The sequence below is a fragment of the Eleutherodactylus coqui genome, chromosome 3, assembly GCF_035609145.1.
Source record: "Eleutherodactylus coqui strain aEleCoq1 chromosome 3, aEleCoq1.hap1, whole genome shotgun sequence".
In the NCBI taxonomy this organism is placed as follows: Eukaryota; Metazoa; Chordata; class Amphibia; order Anura; family Eleutherodactylidae; genus Eleutherodactylus; species Eleutherodactylus coqui.
The window spans coordinates 8506842-8520282 of NC_089839.1; the positions used below are offsets into that span (position 1 = coordinate 8506842).

The window sequence follows — 13441 nt, forward strand, 5'->3', positions numbered from 1 at the left end:
CACTGTTGAATCACATTGACCTGAGGTAGTTGATGACTTGGAATTACATTAGCAGACATTGCATTGAAACATTTTCTCAGGGGGCTGTGGCCACACATTGCAGTAAGACACTCCCAGCTTTCATCCCTGGCTTTGACAGTTACATTAAAGATGACTTGCTAGCTTGATCTCCTTACTTTCCTCCTCTTTTCTGTCCTTTCTCTCTCTCTCTCTGACTCCACTGCTAGCACTCTAACATAAACTTGGCTTGTTAATAGTCACACACTGTTGTAGGTGTTCCCTGTGAAAGACTTTGTGAAGATGTTCTCCTTGTAACTCCCCAGTCTCTATCTCTGGCTGTCTTCTGAGAGCTATCTCCAGAACTAGACTGACTAAACCCCACCCACTCTCTACCTTTTATTCCTATCCTGTCCACCAATCCGGAACTGGGGGAACTCTATCTATCCAATCCCAGACTAGCTAGAGGTCACTGACGTGTGATAGCAGGTTAGGGTGTATTCTGCATAGTCATGCAGTGTTAGGTAGTAGGAACACCAAAAGGTAACCAATTATTGACCATTTAAAGTCATATACACATAATTACACTAATTCACAAATATATATATACATACATTTACATTAAGTAACAATAGCAGTGCTGTGGGATCCCAACTCTGGAATACTACAAGACCCATAAGGCTATCGTGCCCCAGGTCTGGCCAAGCTAAATTTGTTTTCTGGCCTATGCTGCTCGGCCTCAAATACTAACCAGGGATTAGCAACCCAGCGTAGGCTCCGAGGGTAGCTCTGAAAGGACAGCACCTTACTCATGTCTGGTGATCAACTTCCTTTCAATGTAACGGTTCAAACAAGGGACCTCACTCGGGCTGCAGATAACTAGTACAATATAACAAAAAAAATAGTTTGAACGTCATGACCTTACTCGGGCCGCAAGTGTCTAGCACAGTCCTAATGTCTTTATTCTGCAACGGGTTGACAGGTAGGAGATTCCGGTGATAAGGGATGCAGGTAATAATCAATTGGAGGTCCTCGTAAACAAAGTCTCTAATGTTTTTTTGTTCCCATGTACTGGGCTTACTCATAGAGGTGAGCCAGCTGATGATTTTTGACATCGGTGTGGTGGAGGGATTGTGGCAGTGCAGCAAGGAGAGTAGGGCTGACTCCTAGCAATCAGCCCAGAGAAGGTTAGCCTGTAAGGCTCTACGCTAGTGGTCCCATAGGGGTCAGCTGCTAAAAACATCCAGATGTGTCTGTACTGTAGCTGTAGGAGTCGGGAGTGGTATTGTCTCTCCTTGAGGAAAGCACCTAGAACAGTGATTCCCAACCGGGGTGCCGTGGCTCTCTGGCTGGAAATCACGTCGGTATTGTATCTTGTCTCCACGAGGAAGTCCTGGTGGAGACAAGATTGACAGAGGTTGACGCCTCCTGATGCTGGTTGGCCGTCAGCTTCCTGCTCCTCATCAGCTTCCTGCTCCTCATCAGACTTGTGTGCCTGGGCGTTAGGGAAAGCAGCGGCGGCAGCAGCGTTAGCATTGAGAGGGGTGCAGCAGCTACAGGAAGCAGGTGAGCACTACAACACACCGGCCTCGCTCCCGGCGGCAGTCCTGTCCCACCTCCGCTCCCCACTGTCACACAACATTTTACTGGGGCCGCCGCCAGTCATCTCCCAACTCTGCTCCCTTGCTCACTCTCCCCTGGGCCGTTGCCGCCGGCTGTCCTCTCTCACCTGCGGTCCCCACTGTAAATGTTCTACTGGGGGAAGGAGGTTAATATTACTACCGGGGGCAGCACTAGGGGGTCCCTTTTACTACCGGGGGCAGCACAAGGGGGGTCGCTATTACTACCGGGGGCAGCACAGGGGGTTGCTATTTCTACCGGGGGCAGCACAAGGGGTCGCTATTACTACCGGGGGCAGCACAGGGGTCACTATTACTACCGGAGGCAGCACAGGGGGTCGCTATTACTAACGGGGGCAGCACTTGTGGTTGCTATTACTACTAGGGGTCGCTATTACTACTGGGGGCCGCTGTTACTACCGGAGGCTGCAATAGGGGGCCACTGTTACTACCAGGGCCGCAATGATTACTACCGAGGCCACTGTGAGGGGTCGCGATTACGAGTGGGGCCACCAATGTAGGGGGTCGCAATTACGAGTGGGGCCACCAATGTAGGGGGTCGTGATTACGAGTGGAGCCACCAATGTGGGGGGGGGGACACGGATTAGTTATGGAATTTATAGTAGCTGTAGCAACAAAGTGGATGAGATTTTGAAAATCATCCACAAGGTGTGGAAACAATCTGTACAAAACCTGGGCGGACGCTGACATGAGGGGCGGGATTTAATTCCGCAGCATGGTAATTTTAAATATAATGTATATCAATAGCCCACCCAGTGCTCTTCCCTGTGTTTGTTTGTTTTATTAAACAGCCCTGTCTTTTTTATAACGATGGAGGTAAAAATCATATGTCGTAATAAGTCACACCCTAGCCACGCCCCTGACCACACCCCTGCCCCCCCCCCCTTTGGTAGAAGTGCCGCGTCGTAAAATTTTTTCCCAGGGTTGCCCCAAGGCGGAAAAGGTTGGGAAACACTGACCTAGAAGGTGAGTGAGGAGACGTATAAGGCCATGCATGCTCCTCTGGGATATATATGCAAATAAGGAAGATGGAGCAATACCTCTGCAGCGCCACCTATTGGACGGCAGCATTCCCGCAAATCAATGTCCGCCCTTTTATACAGGTTTTAACAATAGACTCAAAAACTAGGGCAGCCTATTCCTGCCACAAATCAGCCACACCCCTCCTAACCGCCCCCTTAAAGGAACAGCCCTCCAATACACATTAAACAAGCAAGTAATGTACACAGCACAATCATAACATAGAGCCTAGGTCTCTCCCTCCATACAGTGTCAGACATAGTCTGTGACAAGAACCGCATGCCAATTGACTATGAGAACCAAGAATGGACCAAGCTGAGCCCTCCCTGCCAGATGCATGTATGATATACAGTATTTGCCCATATATAACTGGATATATAATAACAGGAATCAATTAGAGAAATATGAAAAGATAAAGTCGCCAGAAGGTGTCCATGAAAGAAATACCAGATCTGTGAATGGTGCTGCCATGATGATGAATTCCGACAACATACTTGTATCTGCTACTTATCTCACCTGTTTAACGGGGGGGGGGGGGGGGCAATATCACAGATTTTGCATATTTCATGACAACCTCCTACGAAAGGGTCAACAAAGTTCTTGGTCTGCTCCCCTTTTCTTCGGAAGTCCTGGAGACCCCGTGTCATTATATATGGCCGGTAACTATTTAAAGGCGCCTTGATATGGTATATCGCATTACCGGAGACGCACCTGTCACTACATCTGTTGGCGTCTTGGCCTGTATTTGTTTAAATCACCTGCTGTCTTGGGATAACGTGGAGTAGCTGGACTTGTCATATTACACCCCGGCTGTGATGATGGGGCGAGGGCGCAGGGTGTATTCAGAGGGACGGTTACAGCCGCATAACAAAAAAAACAACCTGAAAATAGACGCACGCAGTTTTTCTGTGATTTCATGCGGTTTGCAGTGAGATTTTTATTCCAACTGCGTCAAAGATCAAAAGTGGACTTCATCCAAAGTCTCTGCGGTGTTTCAGGTGAGGCTCCAATGCACTTTTTAACTGAACCCCAACCTCCTATCCTATCTGTGAAACAGGCTGGTTTGCAGCCGATACAAGTCTGACATGTCTGGCACTTGGGGGGTGGTCATGTCTCGGTTTTAAAAGTAACGTTAATAAGTTTACCCCACGTGAAGCCGACTTACACTGAAACTTTTTTGGCACATTATCTTGTCACACCCCTTTTACATTAAACCACAACTTTTGTTCTCCCTCACTTTTAATAGAGCTGCGTAGTGACTCCCCCACAGTAATAGCACCCCTTAGTGACCCCTTCACAGTGCTAGACCCACTTAGTGATCCCCACACAGTATTAGTGACTCTGAATGACCGCTTCACAGTAATAGTGCCCAACAGTGCCCCCCTCACAGTAATAGTGCCCAACAGTGTCCTGCTCACAGTAATAGTGCCCAACAGTGCCCCCCTCACAGTAATAGTGCCCAACAGTGCCCCCCTCACAGTAATAGTGCCCAACAGTGCCCCCCTCACAGTAATAGTGCTTAGTAGCCCCCTTGCATTAATCGAGGGTTGCAGTGACTCTCTTACAGTAATAGTGCCTCTTAGCGGCCCTCTTTTAGTGCTCCTTAGTGATTCATTCACAGTAATAGAGCCCATTAATAACTCTTCTCACAGTCATAGTTCCCCTTAGTGACCCCCGCACAGTAATAGGGCCTCTTAGTGATCCCCTCACAGTAATAGGGCCCCTTAGTGACCCCTTCACAGTGCTAGACCCACTTAGTGATCCCCACACAGTATTAGTGACTCTGAATGACCACTTCACAGTAATAGTGCCCAACAGTGCCCCCCTCACAGTAATAGTGCCCAACAGTGCCCCCCTCACAGTAATAGTGCTTAGTAGCCCCCTTGCATTAATCGAGGGCTGCAGTGACTCTCTTACAGTAATAGTGCCTCTTAGCGGCCCTCTTTTAGTGCTCCTTAGTGATTCATTCACAGTAATAGAGCCCATTAATAACTCTTCTCACAGTCATAGTTCCCCTTAGTGACTCCCTCACAGTAATAGTTCCCCTTAGTGATCCCCTCACAGTAATAGGGCCCCTTAGTGATCCCCTCACAGTAATAGTGCCCCTTAGTGACCTTGGAGCAGTAATAGTGCTCATTAGTGATGCCTGTACAGTAACAGTACCTCTAAGTGACTCCCTCACAGTAATTGTGCTTTTTAGTGACCCCCTCAGAGTAATAGTGAACCCCTCACAGTGACCCCCTCAGAGTAATAAAGACCTTTAGTAACCCCCTCGTAATGACTCACTCACATGACCCGGGTATAACGGAGTCGTATGCTGCTATGACCTTACCCCTTTAAATCCCCCTCCCCACCTACCATTACCCGAACAGACCACCGACACCATCTGTTGGATAAAATTTGGCCACAGCAGCCAATTTATTAAAACAAACAACATTAACATAAAATTTTTTAAACGCATTTCCTTTCAAATATATCATACACCATTATAACCTCCTAACCATTATAAACATTCCCTAATGGAAAACCTGCGAAGAGGACCTTGGAGCCCCTCCTACTTCTAAAAATATCCTGTCGCCTCAAACCAACAGAGGAAATAGCTGTCCCGGTCACCAGCCGCAACTTGGCTGGCTCAGGCGACGCTATTTCCAAAACCTTCTTCCTCCCGCCGCCGGTGGCAGACTCGGGAGCCCAAGCAAACTCCCCATTAACCTCCGGCCGCCGTTTCTTCCCGACCCCGAGGCCGGCTAGCCACCCCTGGCTAGCCTCTCCCACCGACTATCAGGGCTCCGCCCTGTAACCCAGGAGGCGACAGGCCACGATTGACCAAATACAAAAAAGGGGGGAAGGGGCTATGTAGCCCCTGCCTTCCCCCACTAACCTTCTACACGGGCTCCAAGGGCCCCTCCCCCTCCCCTGCTGCTATGACGAAAGCCCTTTCCCGTGATCCCACCCCTCTCCCCCCCTGGGTTTCTTCTAGGGCGGGCGGGCGGGACTCTTCTAACTTCAGCTTCTTTCTTCCTCTTCTTCTGGACGCTGTAATGGCCTTTCCCTGCGCTACCCCTCTATTTAACCCCCTCTTCCTAAGCTCCGCCCCCTCCCGGCATCCTCTACTCTAATTAACCCCCCTCCTCCCCGTTAACCCTATCATGCTGCCTTCCTCCTACCGCCCTGCGGGCTTCCGGCTCCGGCAGACCTTGACCCGGGTATAACGGAGTCGTATGCTGCTATGACCTTACCCCTTTAAATCCCCCTCCCCACCTACCATTACCCGAACAGACCACCGACACCATCTGTTGGATAAAATTTGGCCACAGCAGCCAATTTATTAAAACAAACAACATTAACATAAAATTTTTTAAACGCATTTCCTTTCAAATATATCATACACCATTATAACCTCCTAACCATTATAAACATTCCCTAATGGAAAACCTGCGAAGAGGACCTTGGAGCCCCTCCTACTTCTAAAAATATCCTGTCGCCTCAAACCAACAGAGGAAATAGCTGTCCCGGTCACCAGCCGCAACTTGGCTGGCTCAGGCGACGCTATTTCCAAAACCTTCTTCCTCCCGCCGCCGGTGGCAGACTCGGGAGCCCAAGCAAACTCCCCATTAACCTCCGGCCGCCGTTTCTTCCCGACCCCGAGGCCGGCTAGCCACCCCTGGCTAGCCTCTCCCACCGACTATCAGGGCTCCGCCCTGTAACCCAGGAGGCGACAGGCCACGATTGACCAAATACAAAAAAGGGGGGAAGGGGCTATGTAGCCCCTGCCTTCCCCCACTAACCTTCTACACGGGCTCCAAGGGCCCCTCCCCCTCCCCTGCTGCTATGACGAAAGCCCTTTCCCGTGATCCCACCCCTCTCCCCCCCTGGGTTTCTTCTAGGGCGGGCGGGCGGGACTCTTCTAACTTCAGCTTCTTTCTTCCTCTTCTTCTGGACGCTGTAATGGCCTTTCCCTGCGCTACCCCTCTATTTAACCCCCTCTTCCTAAGCTCCGCCCCCTCCCGGCATCCTCTACTCTAATTAACCCCCCTCCTCCCCGTTAACCCTATCATGCTGCCTTCCTCCTACCGCCCTGCGGGCTTCCGGCTCCGGCAGACCTTGACCCGGGTATAACGGAGTCGTATGCTGCTATGACCTTACCCCTTTAAATCCCCCTCCCCACCTACCATTACCCGAACAGACCACCGACACCATCTGTTGGATAAAATTTGGCCACAGCAGCCAATTTATTAAAACAAACAACATTAACATAAAATTTTTTAAACGCATTTCCTTTCAAATATATCATACACCATTATAACCTCCTAACCATTATAAACATTCCCTAATGGAAAACCTGCGAAGAGGACCTTGGAGCCCCTCCTACTTCTAAAAATATCCTGTCGCCTCAAACCAACAGAGGAAATAGCTGTCCCGGTCACCAGCCGCAACTTGGCTGGCTCAGGCGACGCTATTTCCAAAACCTTCTTCCTCCCGCCGCCGGTGGCAGACTCGGGAGCCCAAGCAAACTCCCCATTAACCTCCGGCCGCCGTTTCTTCCCGACCCCGAGGCCGGCTAGCCACCCCTGGCTAGCCTCTCCCACCGACTATCAGGGCTCCGCCCTGTAACCCAGGAGGCGACAGGCCACGATTGACCAAATACAAAAAAGGGGGGAAGGGGCTATGTAGCCCCTGCCTTCCCCCACTAACCTTCTACACGGGCTCCAAGGGCCCCTCCCCCTCCCCTGCCACAGCAAGTGAGGCTCGACCACCTTGAGCCTGCGCCGCCCCCCACACCAATAGCGCCCGCTCAATTCCCTCCTGCAATCCTTCCGTCCATAGGTCAATGCCGATGTCATTTAAGTGGACGCCGTCTGACCTCCAGTAATTGCCGACCCCTTTCTCCAGGTCTATATGTCGCGCTGCTACCCCCCCTTTGCTGCCCAGGAACCGCGACACTTCCCTGTTGAGCTTCACTCTTGCTCTGTTCAGGCCCTTCTCCGACTGCGCCCCCCTCCAAACTTTCCTAGGCACGATTTCGGACCACACTACGACCGTCCCCGGGTATGACGCTTGCAGTCTAAGACAGTCATACCTTATGTCCCTTGATAGGTCCCTAAACCTCCTTTTTCCCAAATCGTTTCCTCCCACGTGTATGACCAAAACCTCCGGCGCCCTATCCCACCTAACCCGCCTTTCAACTTCCTCCAATACGCTGCCCCAAGTCATCCCTCTAATCCCCATCCATCTCACTATCGCCTCACTCTTCTGAAACCGTAGCTGCCTCCCATTCGGCCGTACCCCCGCTCTCTCTGCTCCCCAAAAAACATAGGAGTCTCCCAAGATCCAAACTAATGCTGGACGACCATCTGTAAAATAAACAGCAACAATACTATATTAGCAAACCGCCATTATGACCCCCCCCACCCTCCAGACGACCCCGCCTTGAATTTAAAGCAGGTGGGGTCGCACGTATGATTTAAAACGCCCTGACTCCCACCGACCTATCCTCTTCACTGCCTCCTCCCCCATACCTCTTACTGACGCTTCCGTCGCCGCCCCCACCCGAAATGAGTGAGACCCGAACTGTGTATTATTAAAACCCGCCACCTCTAAGGCCTTCTTGAACACCGCTATAAACTGAAAACGCGACAAAAATTCCCCGGTCTCGTGCCGCAAAAATGGGCCCGTGCGAAAATTTAACCCTTTGCTATACTGCTCCCAGGCACTCAGAGGGCACATACTGGCCCCCGGCACCTCACCCAACCGGATCACCTGCCCCCGTCCTTGCTGATCCGTCTTGGACCGACGGATAAGCAAGTCCAACCTCCCGTCTACCAACCGCACATCCTCCGCCTGCAGGCCGCCCCCCACGGTCTTGCTAGGTGACACCAATTCGCTTACCCGTAGGGCCCCGAAAAATGCAAATGAAAAAGCCGCCCTAAACAACCGCCGCTCGAACTCTTTTCCGCAAACAACATCAACCGCCTCCCCTAATTTCTCCAAAACATCAAATGATACCGGTCGCCTAGTGTCCTGTCTCCCTTTCCCTCTCCTCAGACCCTTCAGCGCCTGTTTTACCAAAAAATTTTTTGTCGCGTCCTCCACCCCCCGTATTTTAAACCCAAAAGCCACCCCCGCTATAAACTGGTTCACTTTTGCCACTGACCGACCCAAATCTGCACTCTCTCCCAACCAACTCAACAGCAAGCCCACTCTATCCTCCTCTGAACGCTCCCCCCCACGCTGCCTCAACCATTCTTCCCACTCGCTCCACGCTGCGCAATATGCTGCCCTAGTCCGCCGAGCCAGTGACCGTTCTATCAGGCCCCCCACTGCTCGCTTACCACGTTCCAGATTCGAGACGGGCACTTCCTCCCCTCCTTCTCCGCACCCGGCGCCAGTGTCCGGAACCGCTCCCACTGAAAGCGAGAGAGAGCATCCGCAATTGAGTTCTCGACACCTGGAACGTGTACCGCTACTACCCACATGTTTAATGACAAGGCCTCTAGCACCAACTGACGCAGCAGGTTAACCACCGGGGGGGATGACGCAGAGAGGTTGTTAATCACCTGCACCACCCCCATGTTGTCGCAGTGGAATCTTACTTTTCTATCACGGAAGTGGTTACCCCACAGTGTGATAGCCACTACTATTGGAAATAATTCCAATAGTACTAAGTTCCGAACTAAGCCTTCTTGCTTCCACTGCTCCGGCCATTCCCCCGCACACCATCTACCTTGAAAATAGGCCCCAAAGCCTGCGCTCCCTGCTGCATCTGTATAGAGCTCCCAGTCCACGTTGCTACTGACCTCCCCCATAATTACCGACCTGCCATTGTACTTCTCTAAAAAGGCGGACCAAACTGCCAGGTCCGCCTTGTGACTAACTCCCAAACGGATAAAGTGATGAGGGGCCCGAATCCCTGCTGTTGCCGCCGCCAACCGTCTACTGAAAACCCGGCCCATGGGCATGATCCTGCAGGCAAAATTCAGCTTGCCCAGCAGTGACTGCAGCCCTTTGAGCGTGATTTTCTTCGCCACCCGCGCCGCACCTAATTCCTCCTGCAAGTTTCTTAATTTTTCTTCTGGTAATCGGCACTCCATTGCCTCAGAGTCAATGGTGATGCCCAAAAAACTTAAACAAGTTGTGGGCCCCTCCGTCTTTTCCGGTGCCAGAGGCACCCCGAACCGTTTGGCCACCCATTGCAAGGTTCCCAGTAAGTTCGCACAAACTGGCGAACCCCCGGGCCCTACGCACAGAAAATCATCCAGGTAATGAATGACCGACTGCACTGCCGCCGTGTCCTTCACCACCCACTCTAAAAACGAACTAAACGCTTCGAAGTATGCACATGAGATTGAGCATCCCATGGGCAAACAACGATCCGCAAAATAACTCCCTGCCCAAAAACACCCCAACAACCTCACACTTTCTTGTGTTACTGGCAGCAAGCGAAAGGCTGACTCTATGTCAGCCTTTGCCATCAATGCCCCCCTTCCATAGTTCCGAACCCAATGAAGCGCCGCATCAAACGATGTATACACCACCGAGCATAGCTCGGGGTCTATTCCGTCGTTTACAGACGCCCCCCTTGGGTACGATAAGTGGTGAATAAGCCGAAATTTATTCGGCTCCTTCTTCGGTACCACTCCCAAAGGTGACACCACAAAGTCTTGCACGGGTGGCTCTTCAAACGGCCCCGCCATGCGCCCTAACCTAACCTCTTTCATTAGCTTCTCCGTCACCACTTCCGGATATTCTAACGCCGAACGTAAATTTTTTAACGAAAAGGGGACCCCATGAACCGGAGGCGGGATGTGAAAACCATCCCTAAAACCCTTAAACAATAACTCCGCCTTCTCTCTATCCGGGTACCTACTTAGGTACGGTACCATCTCTTCCAGAATCACTGGGGTCATCCCTTTTCGCAAAACCCCCTGGACCTTTTCCCTTTCCTTTCTTGAAACATCTGCCAGCCCCGTGAGACCCCGCGCCGCAGTGAGAGCAGGCATGACGGAACTTGCATGTTGCTCCGAACTTGCACTGACCCTCGTTGTACTGCCAGCAGTACCCGGTCCTACTCCCCCCTGCTGAACCACCCTGCCCCCCGGCTGAACTAGAGGCCGAGCCGAAGGACCCGGCACTGCCCTGAAAGGGCTGACCGAACCGCGCGGGGGCCATTACTCTCAACCATAGACCTATATCTTTGTGATCCCATCTGATCGATGGGCGCACTGCCTTACGCTGCCTGAACTGCTCATCATAGCGCAGCCAGGTCTGTCCCCCATACACTCGATAGGCCTCACCAATGGAGTCCATGTAACAGAAAAGGCCGGAGCAATTGTCCGGCGCTTTTTCTCCGATTACGCTCGCTAGAATGGCAAACGCCTGCAGCCAGTTCGCGAACGTCTGGGGTATAAGGCGCCACCTACGCTTCTCCTCCTCCTCTTTTTTAAACTCAGTCCGCTTTCCCTTGTCTAAATTAAATTTTTCCAAGGGTAGGAGGGAGAATATCTCGACATATTCGTCCCTCCAAATCTTTTCCCTCACCTCTTTTTTTAGGTGGGCCCCCAACGGGCCCTCAAAGCAGACGTAGACCTCGCCTTTTGCCTTATCGTCTAGCCGCACCCCCTCCCCGTCCTTTTCTGTCTGGACCGCTACTGCCACCCCGGCCGATCCCCCTGACTCCAACGTACCTGCTGCACCCCCCACTTGAGAGATTTCCCCAGTGGATTGTGCCCCCGTCTGTAACCCGCTCGTGGACATCTGTCCTACCAGCGGGGCAGATTGTAACACCCCAACCGCCTGTCCTACCCCAGTCCCACCAGCAAACGGTCCTCCCGGTCCGTCCCTAATGCTGGACGACGCACTGCATGGTGAGTTCCATGCTGTGACAGGCGACGGAGCGTAACCTACCCCCTGCCTCCTCAGCAATTCTAATACCACCCCCAGCAATGCACCTGCTTCGCCGCCTACCCCTAGCGCGTTAGTTAATGCAGCGCTACCCCCCGCAAATACCCCACTACTAGACCCCGCATGCGCCACGCGGCTAACATTGCTGGACACACCAGACATAGAGCATGACTCACCTGGCTGCGTAGGGGCTGTGGACCCACCAGCCGCCGACCAGTCTTGCCGCTGTTCCTCCTGGACTCTGCTAACGCCGGGCTGTGACCGCTCTGCTGGGACCGCAACCGCCTCCGATCTTCTTGGTGCCGAAGAAACATAGGCCACCTCTGTCGCCGTCGCACGCCTTCCGGATGACTCCGCCGCCGGGCCCCGAGAAACCGCGGGCCGCCCGTCACTTGAACTGTTGCAGGGCTGCTCCCCCTCCGATGCACCTCCGGGTGAGCAGCCCCCGACCCCTTCCAGGCTCTTTGCTTTCTGTGCAGCGCTTGGCCCCGCCCCCCTCTCAGCACGGGGCCTCGCGCTGCCCGCCGCACCTCGTCTTTTGGCGGGAGTCCTCCCCGCCCTGCTCCCCCTGCCTGTTGGTGTTGCCGGGGGGAGCCTACTACGGGGGGGGGCCGGAGAGGCACTCCGCAGCCTCTGCCTGCGTGAGGGAGCGTGCTCGGGGCTCAGTCTCTCTGGTGCACGCGCCCTCCGCGGCCGCTCTTTTGCCAGCCCCGCTGGTGCTGCCGCCGCCGGCCCCGCACCTGTCCTCCGACTCCGGACCTCTGCAGCCGCCTCTGCACCTCCCGCCGCCTCCGCTCGAGCTCCCGCTGCTCCTGCTTCTGCCGCCGCTGCCGTGGATACCGCCGCTGCTCCCAGGGCTTCACCGGAGAGCTGGACAAGCCAGTCCAGCCCCCTTTCTTCTGCCTCCGCCCGGATCTTCTCGAGGATCGCCTCCATCTTCTCCCGGTAAGTGGCTGGTCTTCGGGCTCTTCTTTTTCTTTTCTTCTTCTTTGGGACTGCCTCCGCTGCTTCTTTTTCGGCACCTCGGGTCTCCGGTCTTCAGTCTCCCTGCCTCGCTGCCGTCTGCCGCGCTCTTCAGCTCCGCCGGGCACCTCAGGTCTGCTGGGCTCTTTGGGACTGCTGGGCTCTTCGGTCCGCTGGGGTCTTCGGTCCGCTGGGGTCTTCGGTCCGCTGGGGTCTTCGGTCCGCTGGGGTCTTCGGTCCGCTGGGGTCTTCGGTCCGCTGGGGTCTTCGGTCCGCTGGGGTCTTCTAACTTCAGCTTCTTTCTTCCTCTTCTTCTGGACGCTGTAATGGCCTTTCCCTGCGCTACCCCTCTATTTAACCCCCTCTTCCTAAGCTCCGCCCCCTCCCGGCATCCTCTACTCTAATTAACCCCCCTCCTCCCCGTTAACCCTATCATGCTGCCTTCCTCCTACCGCCCTGCGGGCTTCCGGCTCCGGCAGACCTGTAATAGTGCCCATTAATAACTCTTCTCACAGTCATAGTTCCCCTTAGTGACCCCCTCACAGTAATAGTGCCCACTAGGAACCCCCTTACAATATTGATGCCTCTTAGTGAAGTCTCCTGGTGCCTCTCACTCCCCTTGCTGGACCCTACACCCACCATCCTGGGTGCTGTTGGTTGGCAGCAGAGGTGAGCGGCATGCCAGGCCAGGGGTTGCCTCATCTTGCTCCGGTGGTGACATAATTGAGGGCCACGGCTACACTGTCTGTTGCTTATCAAGCTGTTGACTGCAGGTAAGCAGAAGAATAAAGGAGTAGGGAGCTAAAACTATTGTACTCAACTCAGGATGCAGATTACAGTTGAAGTCAGGACTCGATGCATGCCTCCCGAGACCACACACAATATCCGGAACTATCCCGCAGCATGCAGAATGTTTGGGA

The 13441-nt window shown here is 53.3% G+C and overlaps 1 protein-coding gene across 2 annotated transcripts; it reads right to left on the minus strand.

Moving 5' to 3' along the window:
- Window positions 1-6932: 6932 nt before the first annotated feature.
- LOC136620368 (armadillo repeat-containing X-linked protein 2-like) lies at window positions 6933-12945 on the minus strand. Of its 2 annotated transcripts, XM_066595092.1 has the most exons (3): window positions 11735-12945; window positions 8990-9064; window positions 6933-8011 (listed from the first exon to the last, which is right to left on the minus strand). In XM_066595092.1, exons 1-3 carry the CDS (start codon window positions 12492-12494, stop codon window positions 7356-7358), a joined length of 1491 nt encoding a protein of 496 aa, XP_066451189.1. In that variant the 5' UTR covers window positions 12495-12945; the 3' UTR covers window positions 6933-7355. The 2 variants fall into 2 exon arrangements, with proteins under 2 accessions (XP_066451189.1, XP_066451188.1); XM_066595091.1 differs by lacking the exon at window positions 11735-12945 and having other exon boundaries at window positions 8990-11276.
- Window positions 12946-13441: the final 496 nt, after the last annotated feature.

What these genes read in the sequence shown, in the direction of transcription:
- LOC136620368 (XM_066595091.1), bottom strand. Translation starts at nt 10,657, where the DNA reads ATGCCTGCTCTCACTGCGGCGCGGGGTCTCACGGGGCTGGCAGATGTT.